Source organism: Octopus bimaculoides, chromosome 21 (genome assembly GCF_001194135.2).
Source record: "Octopus bimaculoides isolate UCB-OBI-ISO-001 chromosome 21, ASM119413v2, whole genome shotgun sequence".
Classification (NCBI taxonomy): Eukaryota; Metazoa; Mollusca; class Cephalopoda; order Octopoda; family Octopodidae; genus Octopus; species Octopus bimaculoides.
In genome coordinates this window covers 32,619,261-32,638,451 of record NC_069001.1, presented here as the reverse complement: position 1 = coordinate 32,638,451, position 19,191 = coordinate 32,619,261, and the positions used below count along the sequence as shown (strand labels likewise).

The following is a 19,191-nucleotide window of genomic DNA, read 5'->3' as shown; positions in this document are numbered from 1 at the left end:
CCCCCCCCCCCCTCTCTCAGATTCTTGACTGAAGGTCTATCTGTCTTTCTGGCACTCATTAACCCTACAATGTCACACACTTCCAGATCCAAAACCCCCGCTGCGCTCGAAACTTCCACCTACTCCTTCCTTCCCAAAACAGCAGCCATTTGGAATTTTTCTGTCAGCCAACATTATTACCCCTTCATATTTCAACCACAACACATTGATTTCACCAGTCTGGATGCTTCCCTTCCTGCTTTAACTCACTAAATGAAAGAAAAACAAAACCCTCTTTCCCTCTCTCACACACATATACACACAATAGTATCCAATAGTATTACTTAAAACACACTGTATAATGTATGTAGCTGGGGGGGGGGGGTTTCCATACTGAAAATAACAAACTATTAAATTAAAGCAATTGTCAATCACCTAATGTGAAAGGTGCTAGCAGCATGCACAGACATGTGCAGTTAGAGAAACAGCAATGGTAGTTGTTATCTAAAATAAATTCTACAATTTCTATAGCAACCTCATCTAAACAATAATCATGCAGGCTTTCTAATGAATAATAATAATAATAATAATAATAATAATAATAATAATAATAATAATCGTAATAAAAATAGTAATAATAAAAAAAATTAATAATAATAATAAATGGTAATAAAAATTTTTTTTCAACTATAGGCAGAAGACCCGAAATTTTGAGGGAGGGGAATACTTGATTACATATATCCTAGTGCTCAACTGATACCATATCACTGACCCCCAAAAGGATTAAAGGCAAAAATCAATCACAGCGGAATTTGAACTCACAGTAAAACCAGAAGAAATACTACAAAGCATTTTGTCCAGTGTGCTAATAATTCAGCAATAATAATAATAATAATGATAATGGTTTCAAATTTTGGCACAAGGCCTGCAATTTTGGGGGCGGGGTAAGTCGATTACATTAACTCCAGTGCTCAACTGGTACTTAGTTTATTGACCTCGAAAGAGTGAGAGCAAAGTCCACCTTGGTGGAATTTGAACTCAGAATGTAAAGCTGAACTAAATGGCATTAAGCATTTTGTCTGGAGTGCCAACGATTCCACCAGATTTCAGCCACAGCTTGCTGCATTAATAATAATAATAATAATTATAATAATAATAATAATAATAATAATAATTATAATAATAAAAAATAATAATAGCTTCAAATTTTGACAAAAGTCTAGCAATTTTAGGGAAAGGTAAGTTGATAACATTGACCCCAGTGCATGACTGTTATTTTATCAACTCTGAAAGGGTGAAAGGCAGAATTTGAACTCAGAGCATACAGACAGATGGAATACCACAAAACATTTTGTGCAGCATGCTAACAATTCTGCCAGCTCACTGCCTTTCTTAATAATGGTTTCAAATTTTGGCACAAGGCCAGCAAGTTCAGGGGAGGGGTAAGTCGATCGTATTGCCCCCAGTACTCAAATAGCAGTTATTTTATTGACCCCAAAAGGTAAAGTCAACCTCAGTGGCATTTGAACTCAGAATGGAGAAATGCTTGGAAACATTTCATCTGGTGTGCAAACAATTCGGCTAGTTCGCCGCCCTGACTGCCTTTCTTAATAATGATAATAATAATTATTATAATCCTTTCTACTAAAGGCACAAGGCCTGACATTTTGGGGAAGGGGGCCAGTCGATTACATCGACCCCATTGTTTGACAGGTACTTAATTTATTGACCCCAACAGGATGAAAGGCAAAACCGACCTTGGCAGAATTTGAACTCAGAATGTAAAACCAAACGAAATACCACTAAGCATTTTGCCAGGTATGCTAACAGTTCTGCCAGCAAGCCACCTTAATAATAAGTATAATAATATTAATAATTATAATACATATATTTATTATTATTTACACACACACACACACACATATATATATATATATATATATATATATATATATTTCTTCTGTCTCTCCTGTGTTTACCTAAATGATCAAGTTGTTTTGAGCAGTGATACAAAAGAATTCTTTTTGTACAAAGAAAGATCTCTTGACTTGTTCCACAATAATACACACTCTGCAATATGGTTGGTGAACAAGTAGAGGAAGTTTAGGAAGGAGAGATCTCTTTAGTCCTGTTTCATCAAGGACACAAGCTCTCAAGTGCTGTAAGCAATGAGTATTATTTATAGTGGTTGTTGAATGATGTTGAGGGTTGTGAAGACATTTAAAGTATAGTTCTTAGCAGGAACATGACAATTTCTTTGGTGCTGGTGCCACAATAAAATGAACACAGTACACACTATAAAATGGTTGATGTTAGGAATAGCATTCAACCATAGATACCAAGCCAAAAATGAAACATTCAAGTATTACCCTCACAGTTGGGTGGAAGGACATGTAGCAGTCATTATTATCACCATCATTTAAAGTCCATCTTCCATGCCAGCATTGGTTTAACAGAAGCTGGCAAACCAGGGGATTGCGCCAAGCTCCACTGTCTGTTTTGGCAAGGCCTTTACAGCTGTATGTCCTTCCTAACACCAACCACTTTCCAGAGTGGACTAGGTGGTTTTTACAGCTGGATTCCCTTCCTAACACCAACCACTTTACAGAGTGGACTGGGTGGATTTTTATGTGACACCAGCAGTGTATCCCAATGTGGAGTGTGACAATTAATTCAATGCATAGAGAGCAGACATAATTTACTATGGAAGGCAGAGGGAAAATGACAATGTAAAATGTGTGTGTGTTTGTTATGAAGTGTATTCTGGTTTTGGAACTTGTACACAACATCGCTATGTCCTAAAAGGTGAGGAAAAATTTAGCAACAGAAAGGGCATTCAACCATAATACACCACCACAGAAAAACCATCTAACTCATGCCAGCATGGAAAAACTGACATAAAACAATTGATGTCAATACATGTGTGTGTGTGTGTTAAAATCATTTTCTATACTAGCATGGGTTGGATGGTTTGACAGGAACTGGCAAGCCAGAGGACTGCATCAAGCTCCAATGCCTGCCCTCGCACGGTTTCTAATGCAAGATACACTTCCTCATATCAATCATTTTACAGAGTGTACTGTATGCATTTTATATGGCACTGGCAGAAAGTGAGATCACCAAGTAACTTGCAAGTCAAGACCTCTCAAATGAGGTAGTGGTGGTGGTGGGGTTGTTGAGAGAGGTGGCTTTATGCCAGATAATGAGATGTGAAAGTATGATTGAAAGATAGGAACAGGCATCTTGCTGTAGGAGAAATACATGGTTAGCCCAGTTGGAAGAGAAGGAGGATAGCAGTAAAGATGTGTCAGGCTATTCACATCTACAGGAAGGTGAATAATAAGTGGTATGGGTGGGTAATTATATACCTGTGAGAGGTGAGTGGCATGCATACACACACACAAACACAAAATTTGAATGAGGAAATTGTTTGCTTAGTTTTCTTAAGGTAAAAATAAATTCCCTGTAAAATATCTGCCTCAGTAAATTCTGTCTGGCCCCCATGCAAGCATAGAAAAGAAGGCATTAAGATGATGACAACGAGAAGAAAAAAATGTTTAAGTGAAAAAAAAAAAACATTTAGATATCCCACTTTAAAACAACGCTAGGAATTTGTAAGGGAGGGGTATAAGTCAAGCGAATCAGCCCCACCCAATAACTTGATTGGTACTCAGTTTGTTAACTTTGGGAAGCTGAGAGGCAAAACTGATCTGGAATCATTTGAACTTGGAATATAAAGGAACAGAATTATATACTGCAAGGACAATTAGTCTATTGTCTGTCTCAGAAAATTAACAGTAATTACATTTATTTCTTTGATTTAGGAAAAGGAGATGTGTGTAAGTGCTCATTTATAGAATGATGATATAGTAATGATTAAAGAATAGAGATAAATATCAATTGTTAATAAATAATAATTATAATTCTTAATTCTTTGGAAATACAATTAACACACGAATGCAATTATCAAACTCTAGATATCTCAGTAGAAATCTTATTTTCAAAAATCAAAAATAATTATTTTCTTCATCAAAATCGGAAAAAAAAAAATGAACAAATAAATTAATCAAATATAACTAAACAAAGCTGGTTATATGTAAAACATTTTAAATCTGTTTTTTAATGAGTAACCAAACTAATTACCTTTAGGTAACGAAGGTGAGGTCTTAGATACCAGGTTGTCCAAATTAACTAGTGCTGCATTCTCGCCTAGGAAATCTTTAGGTGTTTTCTTCTTATTTTGCTCCTGATCAGGTAAATCTTTACCAACACCAGACATAAGCCAGGGATCTGAAGTTGGTGTTCCTGTTCATTTTAATAGAGAATGCAAAGTAGTTTAAATTTAAAACATGTATCTTTGTACTTTTGGAAAAATTTATACTGGGAGTGGGAGGAAAATGAAATCATTTTAGACGTTTCTTCTAATTTCTTAGCCATCAAGCCTACTAAATATGTATTTGATTCAAACATCTTAATATTTTGGTCTTTTATCTAAACCAGTGGTTCTCAACCATTTTTTCCCTATGGAACTCTTTGATTCCTATTTTACTCAGGTGGGGCCTCATTGCCATTCAATGTTTAAAAAATCCCGTTATATTTTTATAATTGAACATTATAAAGGAATTGTTTAAAAAAAAATTGTTAAAATATTTTGTGTATTGGAGAAGTATAAGCAATTAATTAGACATAAATTTTAGCAACAAAATCTTACATTGGACCCTCAAGGGCCATATGGACCCTGCTTGAGAACCACTGATCTAAACAATGATTAATATAGATGTATATATATATATATATATATATATATAAATGTACACATAGCAGTCAAGTATTACAACACCAATGATGACAACAACAATAATAATAATAATAATAATAATAATAATAATAATAATAATAAAAGTAATGATTCTAATAACTACTGCAAATATCATAGGGAGTCAACAAACAGCATGCAGGGTACAGCTTTCCAATATTAAACATTAAATGAAAGAAAAAAATATACACTAGCAACTTACCGCTACCCATATTAAGTTTCCCTCCTCCTGCCACCTGAGGACCAAATCCATCTAAGGCAGTAGATGTCTCCTCTATGCTCAGGGCAGGAGAAGTACTTGCTTTCCGATTAACCAACATATCGAAGGCGTCATCTATACTACTGGTGCCCATCCCATTAGTTGTGGTCACTGAAGTACCTGTTGAAGTTACAATTAAAGTATTTGGCATTGTGTGAACCGGAGTCTGACCAGTAGCTGGTACTGTGCTAGGTTCCCATGGACTCTGTGGTGTTGTTGCTGGTTGTGGCTGCGAACCTGTGTTGATAACAGTCCAAGGATCTGACTGATGAGAACCTGACAAATTTTCACCTTACACAAATTAACAACGAAGGAGGCACTAAAATCACCATCATCATCATCATCATCAACATCACAAATACAACTACAAAAACAACAGCTTTAAATGAACAACATACAAATGAAAATAATGAGCATATCATAACGACAAAAGACAGTTACACTTCATGTCAGAAAACAGACGATGAAGGATGCACTAAAATTGGCTGACTCCATGGAAAAATAAGCATCACAAAGAAAGAAGAAGAAAAAAACAAAAACTACAGACACCACTTGGTTAATCATGTCAACAAATAACCACATTAACACCAGTGCATAAGACAAACTTCAAGAAATGTAGTGGAATGTGAAAATATAAAACTGCATTGGAAGGGTCTGTCTCACATTTGCAAGCAATTGAAATCATTGAATATTAGAGAAAACAGTGGACAAAATATTTACATTTCAAATGCTGTCTTACACAAAAGTGTGTGTATGTGTGTGTGTATATATATATATATATATATATATATCGATATATATGTATGGTAGTGTTATGTATATTTTAATGAGTGTAACAATTCCGACAAATCAACAACAATGATTGTCATACAGAAAGGAAAACATTCTACCAAATGAATTCTACAAGGGGGTGTTGAAAAGTTCCTGGTTTTGGGTAAAAGAAAATACAGGAGGATCAGTTAATTATGACTATTCAACATAATCCTCTCTCAGACTCACACACTTATTGCAGCAGTTCTTCAGTTTTTCTAAACCTTCTAAAAGAACTTAGAAGGTTGGGCCTCCAACCAGGCCTTTCGCGATACCCTTAAAGCCAGGAAATTTTCAGCATTCCCTTGTATTAAAATAATTTAACTATTTTCAATATTTGTTCAGAATATTTTTTAAAATGTGTAATTTTCTCGAACATATAAGGTTGTAATTTTAATAAATTTTTTTTTAAACTGAAATTGTGAATATATATATATAGAGAGAGAGACACACATACATACACACACTGCATTTAATTCTATTAATTCTAGAAAGAGTATCTGTTAATTTAATATTTAAGTTGCAAGGGTTTTAATTTACAATTATTGGCTCAACAATTTTAACTGAATGATTACATATGCAGATTTGTAACAATAGGCACATAGTATGGAGTCAAAAATACATATATAAGAATTTGGGTTTAAATGGAAAGGTAACAATTATCACAAATATCAACCCAAGATAATATCACTTAATAAATAGCAAACCATCTGATTACAGATAAGATTCTCCCTAAATATCACATTCTCCCATTTTTCATCAATATATTCTTGCTGCTGTATGTGATTTGAACTTGAGTAATGTATAGCTTTCTTATAGATGTATTACAATGGTTACCTTCTTTTATTTGTTTCAGTCCCTACACTGTAGCAACACCTTTAAGAATTTTTTTGATAATCAAATGGATCAACCTCAATATAAAACTTCCCTGAAAACATGTCCAGCCATGGGGGGAAAAATGACCTTGTTTGGAAACAGATGAGGGACTTGTGGCAGGAAAGCCATCTGGCTATGGAAAATTTTCCTCAGCAAATTCCATCTGACCCATGCAAGTATGGAAAAGTGAACATTAAGATGATGATGATGATTTTTCTTGTAGCAATTTCACATAATTTACATTATTTAATGCCTTCCTACCACTTGATGAGCATGATTGTCCCATTTTCTCCTCTTCTGAAATCAATAAGACTAATTATCCATTGCTGGATTTTTGCAAGATAAACCAAAATGTAAATTCCTTTGTAGTGTATGTGATCGTTAGTTTGTTAGTTTAGCAAATAGAAAAGAAATCAAGGGTGTATAACTAGCAATAACAAACAAAATCCACTTCATTATTCTGCAAAAGCAGCAAAACTATGTGATTGTAGTACGTGCTCATTGACTTATATCTGATAATGAAAAATAGACATTCCAGTCTTAAACATTGTGATGCCATTACCAAATTAAAGAAGGTGGAGCCAAACTAGGTTTTTCACTGAGAAATGGTGTTAAATCCATAATGATAGGCTGAAACAGATTTCTCAAAAACAAACACACCTCATCATCATCGTCATTTAAAATCCACATTCTATGCATCAAGCTTCACCACCTACTTTGCCATGGCTTCTATGGTTGGATGTCCTTCCTAACACTGGGTACTATTTTCATGGCACTAGTACTAGCGAGGTCATCAGGGGTTAGTTTCTGATCACTTGCTCTCATTATCTTGGAGTTAAACTAAAACAATCTCTACAACATGACTAAAGTGTGATCACATATAAAAAATAGATTATAGATTTTCGTATAATTCATCTGTCAATATCAGTCAAATCATCCTGTGTTTACACATTGTGTAAATAGCAGAATATTTAGATGAAAGCTCAGGGGTGAGTAGATTCAGGCCAAAAAAAGAGCCTCAGAAACAAGGCTCAACATTGTGATGGCCTAGTTCCTGATCCCATTTTCATTTGGGTTTTAACTACAAATAACCTGAAATATGTTCATAATACATCTAACAGATAGCACTGTTGATGCACTGCCTCAGCAACAATGGTCAGATGTTATTATGCAAAGCAAACAGGAAAATATTTGTGAATATCACAAATGTGAGCAATGCAACAGCCATACAAGGAGTGGATGGGAAGAGAAGCTTTTGCAGTATAAACTGCAATATTATCAAACTGATAATAAAAATTGGTTTGTTAAAATGAGCAACTAATTAATGCTTTATCTTATTTGATATACAGTAGTGTAATAATAAGTTTTATATCTTTTCCTTGTTTCAATCATTGGATTGCTGACATGTGTTGGCACTACTTTGTAAGGGTTTAGTCAAATAGAGGTCAGTATTTATGTTTATTTTTTAAAGTCTAGTACTTGTTCTTTTGTTCTTTTTGTTTTGTTTTTTTGCCAAACAGCTAAGTTCATCATCATCATTTAATGCCTGTTGTCCATGCTGGCATGGGCTGACAGCTGGCAAACTGGGGAGTTGTCCAGACTCCAGTCTGATCTGGCATGGTTTCTACGGTCGGATGCCCTTCCTAATGTCAACCACTTTACAAAGTGTGCTGGGTGCTTTTACATGGCACCGCATGTAAGTTATGGGGACAAAAAGAAACCAACACTGGTTATCAAGTGGTGAAGGACAGAAAGACAGACCCCCCCCCCCCATACACATAGTTCAGTCTACCAAATTAGTTGCACATAAATTCTGTCTACCAAATTCACTCATAAGGAAATAGTTGGCCCAAGAAAACACTTGCTCAAAATGCCATTCAATAAAACAGCCCAAAACCACGATTGCAAAAGAAGCTTTTAACCACACAGCCATGCCATCATCATCATCATCATCATCATTATATAATGCCCATCTTCCATGGGTTGGATGGTTTGACAGAAACAAGGCAAGCCAGAGAACTGCTCTACTGTCTGCTTTGGCATAGTTTATTATGACTGGATGCCCTTCCTAATGCCAACCACTTTACAGAGTGCATTGGGTGCATTTTATGTGACACCAACACCAGTGGGATTGCCAAGTAACTTGCGAAATGTAGACATCTCAGCTAGGAGAGGGAGTGGAACCAAGGGAAGTGGCTTTGTGTCAGTTGATAGGTTAAAATATAAATAAGTAACAGAGATAAGTGTCTTACTATAGAGGAGATACTTGGCTACCTCAGTAGGAAAAGAAAGAAGAGTGTAAATCAACTGAAGAGTCCCAACTTTGATAGGATATCCTTTGAGTGTAGGAGTGATCTGTTCTATCCTGCCTTTAGAGTTGTGCTTTTTTCTTTCTTCCTTTGCAAAAATTACTGGATTCATAATTTACATTTGTCATAAACATGTTCAAGGCAAATGGCAGAGCTTAACGCATCATTGGAAAGCAGTCATGCTGGGCTGTATTTCCATCTCCCTCTGATAATTATTCGATTTTTAGCACACACACAAAAATAAAGCTATTGTTGATTTGATTTTACAGCATTGTTACTGCAGCAGGAATTTCTTCCTAATTGTGGTACTTATTTACATATACAGATGGACTAGGACAGCCGAGAGTTAAGTGTTTGAACTAGAGACACATTGTTGTGGAGGTGACAGGATATGAGTCACTGACCTCATATTTGTCTGGTGCTTTAACTACTCAACCCTATGTGTTTTAACATCCATGGGATGCAATTATGATTTCCAACAAACAAAAGGTTTGCTCATGAATTAATTGTTCAAAATCAGCCTGAATAAATAACTGAGAGGGAGGATGTGAATACACTTATATCATCATCCACCATTGTTATTTAACTTCCGTTTTCTATGCTGAAATGGGCTGGACAGTTCGACAGAAGCTAGCCAGCCGGAGGACTGCATCAGGCTCCAGCCATCTGTTTTGGAATGGTTTCTATGGTTGGATGCCCTTCCTCATGTCAAAGCCCCTTCCTAACACCAATATATACCTATGTCTATAAAGTACTCAATCTTTTGTTTAAAGTTTAGAAATTACTAAATAATAATAATAGTTTCAAATTTTGCCACAAAGGCAGCAATTTTAGGGGTGGGGACTAGTCGATTACATCAACCCCTAAAGGATGAAAAGTAAAGTTGACCTCAGCAGAATTTGAACTTGGAATGTAGTGACAGGCAAAATACAGCTAAGCATTTCGTCCAGCATGCTAACAATTCTGCCAGCTTGCTGAAGCTAGAAGGCCTGATTTAGTAGTAGTAATCGATAAAGAGAATAGAAAGTGTCAGATAATTGACTTTACAATCCCAAATGACGAGAAAAGTCAATGTGAGAGGTATAGAGAAAAACTAGCAAAGTACCAGGACCCAGCCATTGAGTTACAGGGACTATGGAAAGTGTGGGTAAAATGTATCCTTGTAGTTGTAGGAACTATCCCTAAAGATTTGAATAGATGGATAGAGGAAATATTTATAAAACCCAGTTTAGAACAGCTCCAGAAAAAGTGTTATTAGGGACAGCTAAGATACTTAGGAGGGTTCTTGGCATCTAAGGTTACTTGTTGTAGCCTGATATTAGAAATGTTTCTTTTCCAACAGTCTCATTTGTTAAGTGTATATGAAATAATAATAAATCAGATGATTTGCTAGTACTACAAAATGAAACGGAAACACTTGAACTGTGATATTCAAAATTTAGATTTCACATTAAAACAAACATTTAACACTTTGCATACCATGGAAATTACCAGTGACTCACCATACTATATTCTTTAATAAACCATGGGAGTCACTAGCGATACCTCAGGCTATATTCTTAATCTAGTGTGAGAGTCACTAGTGACTCCCAACAGTGAGGTCTCTTTTATGGAACCTCACATTACTGTGCTTCAAACTACATTATTTGAACTTTACAAAATGTACAAAAACACAGATATCAGAAAGGTATGAGTCACTGTTATCTCCATCATTGCAATGTTGCTCACAATCAAATAATTTTTGTGAAAATGAAAGCATTAAAGCTTATATAATTAAATAAGAGTTTTAATCTATAGAGAAAATATCATAAATAAATGAAAACAAAATCCATAAATGGAGGTGTGATGGATATTTTAAGTCTTAAACGTGCATTACTGGCAACTCCCACAGTACAGAATGGATATAATATTTGCTCTGTACCATGTTAGCCACCAGTGATACTCTTGCTAAAAATCAATGTGGTGAACTAGAACATATGATTACAAAAAATAAAATGCATAATTTATAACAAGATTAGATGCCTGTGCAAAAGAACCCGCCTGCCTGGCATTCTCTTGGTTATCACAATGAGGGTCCCAGTTGATCCGATCAACAGAACAGCTTGCTCATTAAATTAATGTGTAAGTGGCTGAGCACTCCACAGACAGATGTCCCCTTAAGGTAGTTCTCAAGGAAATCCAGCATGACAACGAACGTGTCATTTTTGTCAGCTGAGTGGACTGGAACAACATAAAATAAAGTGTCTTGCTCAAGGATACAACACACCTCCAGGAATTGAACTCACGACCTTACGATTGTAAACCGAAGAACCTAACCACTAAGCCACGTGCCTTCCTGAAGAAAGTGTGGTGCAAAACGGATTTGGTAGGCAAAGTGTTAAATATCCAATTAAATCTAGAATGAGCATGGTTAACATTATTCTATCACAATGTTTAAAATTAAATAAAAGACTGCGAATAGTAATTGGAATTCTTGAGTGTATAAAAATATACATCGATAGGTGTATATATATGTATATATTTATTTCTGTACTTACTTGGAGTAGAAATGGATTGTGGTGTTGACCTTTCAGGACTACTAATTGGTACGCCCCAAGGATCGGTGGTTATTGGTGTCTGAGCACGTGCTTGCAAGTTAGATGAGGGATTCAGGGCCACAGGAGATTCCCATGCAGAGGCTGTCGTCGTGGTCGTTGTCTCTCTTCTACCTGCCCGGGGTGAAGACATACTACTACCAGCACCAGCACCACCCCAAGGATCTGACATAGAAGCTGTTTGTGGCAAGGGAACTCCCCAAGGGTCTGTTGTGGTCCCGTGGTTAGCATTCATTGTTCCCGTTTCAAAACTGTCAGCCAATCTATTCCCACTTTGAGTTCCAGGCTAAAATAGAAAAGTAAAATTTTAAAAAATGAAATGCAAATGTGTGTATGAGTCTTTCTAATATACATACAAACATGCATGCATATAGTTGTATGACCTGTTAGAAATAATAGTCAAATCCCTGCCTCAAACTCTACATTATCATCATCTATGAAAAATGAAAGACATCGGATAATATCATAGTGAACAACTGCTTTGATTAGACAAACTAAAATGAACCTCGTGGGGTCCATTAGTGTCTAGTTAGCAAATAAAGACATGACATGCTAGATTATAACAGTCCCTTTTCTTTATTTTTGTTTAACCCTTTAGCGTCCAGATTTCTCAGTCAAATGTAATGCTTATTTATTCACATTGCTATGAATTAGTCATGCCTTACCTTGTAGCTTTGAGCTTTCAATGACATGATTGTTTATTTTTAGAATAATATTGTAGGGTGAGTGTGAGAAGCTGGATTTGGCCAGTTTGAAGATAAAGCAGATAGATTATTTTGGCTGGATATAGCCAGTTTAAATGCTAAAGGGTTAAATACACCGCCTGTGTTTCAATTTCTAAAATAACGAAGACTTTAGTAAAATGACAGTGGTTAAGCCATTAGCATTTTAAAACGGCCACATCCGGCCAAAAAATGATGTTTTATCTTCAGTTCAACCATATCCAATCGATCACACACCTTCAGTGTTATTCTAAAAATATACAGTAAACATCATCAAAATTTTCAAGTTACAAGATAATGCACGATTAATTAAAAAACAATGAGTGAAAAGGCATTACATTTGACTGAATAATCTGAATAAGCTGGTGTTTTAAATATTAATTAACATGAATCTTTAATGAAAGGTTTTAACACCATGTGAAATCCCAGTGGCAGATAAATGAGCCACAAAATCCCAAAGATGCTGAAATGCATCTGTGGTGTAGATAGAGTTAATTTATCACCTTAAAACAGGAAGTTGGTATCACAGAACCAAGGTTATTCTCAGGCAAGTTGGTGTCAAATGTATTAACAATGAGAATTTAGTTTACTTAGGATATACATCATCAATGTTTAACCCTTTTGTTACCATATTTCTGTTGAGATGCTCTATGTTTCTTTCAATTAATTTTAAATATAACAAAGAATTTAGTAAAATAGCTTAGTTATCATTAAGCTAGTGTTAGGAACATAAATTGTGACCAAGGTTTGGAAGATTACAATATTGAGAAACAAAAATTCTTCTGAACCAATCAGTTCAGTTGTAAAACAACAAACCTCGTCACTGTTATCTTGTTTACTTTGTTCTATTGCCATAGCCAGTTTGATGTCATCGTTTTTCTGTTTTTTAAGTTCTTCTTCGTGTTCTTCTTTACTCATAGCTAATGCTAACTGAAGTTGCAGCTCCTCCTCTCCCAGAGACGACGGACGGGCAGATTCCAGATCTGAAGACAATCTCCGACGCTGAGTAGGAGAATCTGTTAACAGAGAATAACAAGAAATGGTGAATATAGATGAGAAGATGAATAAAAGTTCATACACAAATTTTGAGACTCGTACAAGCATTAACCAATAATAAATCGGCACAGGTGTGGCAATATGGTGAAGAAGTGTGTTTCCCGACTGTGTGGTCCTGAACTCAGTCCCACTGTGTGGCACCTTGAGCAAGTATCTTCTCCTTCAGCCTCAAGCTAACCAAACCTTAGTGAGTGAAACTGAAAGAAGCCTATTTTGTTGTGTGTACATGTGTATATATCAATATATAAATTGTACGTATGAGATGCATTCCAAAAGCTTTGGACTTCTTTTTAAGAGAAGCAGTCATGACTGCCTTAGGTTATTGTAATCTTAGTATATCATTACTATGCATCTAATAAGCTGACCTGCCAACTTTTGTTATTCTGGATTGAAGGAAATAACTATAACAGCACTTTGAACACTCACTATTAAACACTGCTTGTCACTACGGACTAGTTTGCAGAATGCAGTTAGCATATGAAGAGAATTTGGAAGGTCATGATGCATTAAAGCTTTGTTTAACACAAAAACGCTACTTATGAAATGCTGGATAAAAATGCTACTTATGAAATGCTTCAAATTGACACTGGTATTTCACTGGTACTTATTTTATCAACCCTGGAAGGAAGACAGTCAAATTCAAGCAGGATCTGTTTTCAGAATGTGAAAAGAGTTATATATCCCAAGATATTGCGTCTAATGTCCTATCAGTTCTGCCAACCACTTGCTTTCATACCCAGAATCATATTAGTTTGAGTATCAAACGATTATGCAGATACTATTGAGATGGGCAATAATTTCTACAAATATCTGGAATTTATAGAAAGCCTCTAATTTATGTTTGAGTGAAGGCAGGGTGCTGGCAGAAACGTTAGCACACCGGGCAAAATGCTTAGTGGTATTTTGCCTGTCTTCACGTTCTGAGTTCAAATTCCACTGAGGTCGACCTTGCCTTCCATCCTTTCAGGATTGATAAATTAAGTACCAGTTGCGTACTGGGGTAAATCTAATCAACTCCCCCTCGCAACCCCAAAAAAAGATTTGGGGCCTTGTGCCTAGAGCAGAAAAGAATTTATGTTTGAGTGAACCTAAGCTGACTAAAGCCTTGTGAGTGGATTTTGAAGATGGAAACTAGAAAAAAGTCTGTTGTGTGTGTGTGTTTTGTGTATGTGCTTGTCCCCCATTATTGCCTGACAACCACTATTAGTTTGTTTACATCCCTGTAACTTAATGGTTCAGCAAGAGAGACCGATAGAATAAGTGCCAGACTGAAAAAGGAAAAGATCTGGGGCAATTCATTCAACTAAAACCTTTCAAGGCACAGTGCCCCAGCATGGCCACAATCTAATGATTGCAACAAGTACAAAAAAAAAAAAGCCTTTAATTTATGTTTGAGTGACAAATAACAGAAAATACAAAAAATAAAAAAAGAGGTGTGAGTACAGATATACACACATACAGAACGCAAAATACATTTAAATTCACACACACAAAGAGGTAATTAAGAGGCAAAATGATAAGTGTTTTTAAGGAGTCTCAGTCACTAACCTCATCTGTACTTCATACCACCCGCACATTTAGATCATACTCATTACTTTAATGTGTCTTAGTCAACAAAACTGAATCATTAAACACTCTCTCACTTAACAGCTGTTTGTCTACGTAATAATATTTTTACATTAAAATATTTCGATTAAATAAAAAGAAAATAATCAAAAAAGCTCACAGTTTATATACAACCCAAAGATTTAAAAAGAGAAAAATTAAAGTATACCAAATGACAATGTTAGTATTGCCAAGATATAACTGTAGGCACAGCTGTAAGATGAAGTTTGGGATCTTTTTTTAAAACGGGGGCCACATTTTTCATTAACGAAACACTTTGAAACTTGGAACACTGGTAGAATGTGTCATATAAAACATCTTTTTCTCTTAGTCTTCTTAAAAAAAAAAGAAATCCATAAATTATTCCATGTTAAAGTTGTCGTATTTCTGTAATTTCAACCAATCACTGACGTCCATTCAGCCGATATACATTAAGTGCCGACTACATAAACAAACGATTCTGAAACAATTAACCCTAACCCTAACCCTAGGGTTAGAGTTAGGGTTAGGGTTAGGCTTAGGCTTAGGGTTAGGGTTAAAGCAAATTTAAAATGAAAAAAGCAAATAAAACGAAGAATCGTTTGTTTATGTAGTCGGCACTTAATGTATATCGGCTGAGTGGACGTCAGTGATTGGTTGAAATTATCGAAATAAGACAATCTTTTACATGAAATAAATTCGAATACAAAAATATTTTTCTGTTCTATAACACAAAATAGATAAGTATACGAAGTTTGAAAGTCTTTCGGTACCAAAAACACTACGTAAAACATTAATGAAAAATGTGGCCCCCGTTTTAAAAAAGATCCGAAGTTTGTTTCTACATTGTAAACCTATGCTGCGTGCCTATCTTTTCTGATGGTATTTTTGAGTCACGTTTCCCTGTAACTCGACATTTTTTTTCATGGAAAATTGGAAATGAAGGATGCTGTTGACAAGACTGGTACTCATTTACAACCATCACATGAAGCCAAAGCAAGGAGACTATAGCACACACATACAGGATGGTCAGGTATTAAATAGAGTTTGAACGATGTATTTTCAAGGTCTGCTTGTGACTGACTACATCGGCACCTAAAACCAGTTAGCAAAAGTGTGTTGCACACAACCATGTTATGTTCACTTACAAGTGGTAGCTTTGAGTTTTATTTTACGGTTTTTATTTGTATCTTCTTCTGCAGGGGAAAACAGTGTAACCCACTTGCCTTAAGGACAACACAAAATTACTGATATTGAAATAGTTATGAGACCTCTGTGTTGTATGCAGGGGTGAGTAGTACAACAGGTTGCCTGTCTCAGGTAATGTTCCACACAGTCCTTGGTTTAAACAAACATTAATTAAGGCCTTTCCAAAGGATGTCATTTGAATAAAAGCTTGTCATGATGGATAGGAAATAGAAAGTAATACAAAAGCCTCATTAAATGATGAGCTGTCAAATAGTTTTCATCCTCCTACATAGTAGGGATTTCCTACAAACAAGCCACTAATGGTAATACATTTGCCAATTAGTATCTTCAAATAATCCCAGTTTATGGAGCACTAATGAGGAAACCAAGTACCATACTTAACAAGAAGGATACTGAGTGTGCGTGTAAGATAGAGAGAGAGAGAGAGAGAATGAATAAGTGAAAATGATGGAGAATGAGAGAGAGAAAGGAGTGAACAAGTGAACAAAAATAGGAGAGAGAAAGAGAGATAGAGAACAAGTAGGCAATAGTAGGAGACAAAAATAGAGAGAGAGAGAGAGAGATGAAGTGAGAAACAGTTCAAAGAGAATTTTTGTCTGAAGCCTGCAAAATGGTTAGTCAACTTCCAGTTCAAATCCCAAGAATCTACAAAGAACTGAAATCTCTCATATTTTTCTCAGTCTATCAACAACTTGCTGTTTTGCTTTCAAGTGAAATCACACCACTTGGCCACTAATTCTATATTATACCAATTTTATAATTTAATTTTTTAAGTTTCTGTCAGCAACTTTTAAAGATCCTACAAATTTCTAACTGAACTTCAATTCAAGATGACCACACCCCTAAAACATCAGAGTTGACAAGGCTGCTACTACTCCATTAACTTTCAACCAATTGACCACACATTTTGAAATTTTCATAATAACCATTCCACCAACAGTTAAATATCTGTGCCATGGTATTTCAAGAATTTTTACATTATGAAGGTGCATGGCTCAGTGGTTAGAGTATCAAGCTCACAATCATGAGGTAGTGAGTTCAATTCCCGAACTGGGCTGTGTGCTGTGTTCTTGAGCAAGACACTTTATTTCACGTTGCTCCAGTTCACTCAGTCTTTGCCTTTCCCTTGGATAACATTGGTGACGTGGAGAAGAGAGGCTGGTATGCATGGGTGACTGCTGGTCTTCCATAAACAATCTTGCCCGGACTTGTGCCTCAGAGGGTAACTTTCTAGGTGCAATCCTATGGTCGTTAATGACTGAAAGAGGTCTTTACCCGTTACATTATTTATGACTAAATTCAATCTAAAGGCTTCTCTTCTACGTGAATTCTTTAGTCAAAAATACTGCTATAAGTAAACATCATTGGTAATTTCAATATATCGTTATCACCAACACCAACACAGCTGCCATCATCACCAGCACCAACATTGTCTGGTCTTAAGTAAATATTTTCTAAGTTATGCCTAAACTTCTCTCTCCCTCCCTCTCTCTCTTTAGTTGCCATGCCCAGAATGTATGACATAGGTGATCATCTCCCACCACACCTCTTTCTTCCAACCATCTCATCAACCTTGACATTCATATCATCCTTCTCCTTCCTCTGCTTCTTTTCCCTTCAAGCTTTCCAGCCATCACTAAATCCTCCAGGTCCTCTTTCCTCATCACATGACCAAGAAATCTCAGTTGCTTGGCCCTTATCTCATGAAACAGTTTCCTATTTACTGCAAGGAAATTGTCTATCAATCAACAACTGTAATAACTGAAGAGAATAAATCTTTTACTTTTCTCAATCCACCACGCAACTACTAAGTTGAGATAAATGTTTAGTCTTGATAAACTAGTCCACCGCAGACAGTTTTCCCTATTTCTAGAAGAAATTGAATTAAACAATGAACTGACTAACATTTGTCAATATAATACCACTTGCAATGCAGCTAGAACTTGTCCTTGGAAAGTTAGATTCAATTACTGGTATAGACATGCTGCTACCAGAAAAAGGATATTGCTGCACAATGGGACTGAACTTGAAACCATGTAGTTGCAAAGTGAACTCCTTAACCACATAGCCACGCTTGTGCATAGCAGCATTGACATTTGTTATGGCTTTCAAGACTGGAGGAAATTATCCTCAGGTTAGAGACCTGGTATAAACGAGTTCAACAAAGTGAACTAACTAGAGACACCCAGTACCAGGTGATTCTGTGAAACCATGTATGAAATAATTCAAAGTATTGGTTTTTACTTACTGTCATTGTAACCAGTGGCACCAACATGTGTATCGGAAAAACCTTCATGAGGGAGATTAGGACTGCCAGTTTCATATTGAATCTGAAATTGAAAGCAATAATTTTATTTCAACCAAGAGATAGATGAAAAACAGGATTGCAAATAGTCTGAAATATGGAATTATTCTCGAGTAAAATTTAGAGAAACTCAAATGGTGAGATTATCAGAAACTGAAAAAAAAAAAAAAAAAGAGAACTTCTAAATCATCACTAGTCATCTCAACCCTGTTATGAAACAATATTGCATGATAATTTTTTTTTTTTTTTTTCAAAAAATTCCATCAGTTTAACTTTACCTTTAATTTAGGCGATGCAACAACTGTTTAAAAATTTAACCTTAGAAAATAATAGTGAAGCTGAAAATCAATACCGTTACAGAATGATAAAGTTGTAAGGGAACAGGAAGCAAACACTAAATAGGTTATTGTGAGATATTTACAAAGACAATGGTTAAGAATCTAGCCAGGGGCTATGTCTTACAGCTCTTATGTATGGAAGATTGCTCTATTTTGAAATCATCAAATTAAAACAAAAATGACAAAAAGTAAAAAGTGCACATTAAAACAATGATATATATATGTATACACAAACGTGTATATTTATGAAATCAATTTTTTCATACCAAATTTCTATTGATACGCACGCACATATATATATAAATAAAAGTGTATGTATATATAGACACAAGAG

General features: G+C 35.5%; 1 protein-coding gene across 8 annotated transcripts in view; it reads right to left on the bottom strand.

The window, feature by feature from the left end:
- Positions 1-19,191, bottom strand: part of LOC106882013 (epsin-2) — a 102,038-nt gene that overhangs the window by 13,795 nt on the left and 69,052 nt on the right. For 5 of the 8 annotated variants that reach the window (XM_014932556.2, XM_014932561.2, XM_014932558.2 and 2 more), the window contains 5 exons: positions 18,463-18,544; positions 13,182-13,381; positions 11,587-11,929; positions 4,998-5,345; positions 4,123-4,284 (listed from right to left, as the gene is read on the bottom strand). In XM_014932556.2, coding sequence (XP_014788042.1) covers positions 4,123-4,284; positions 4,998-5,345; positions 11,587-11,929; positions 13,182-13,381; positions 18,463-18,544 — 1,135 coding nt within the window. The remainder of the gene's footprint in view (positions 1-4,122; positions 4,285-4,997; positions 5,346-11,586; positions 11,930-13,181; positions 13,382-18,462; positions 18,545-19,191) is intronic. The other 3 variants (XM_014932559.2, XM_014932560.2, XM_014932562.2) reach the window with 3 other exon arrangements.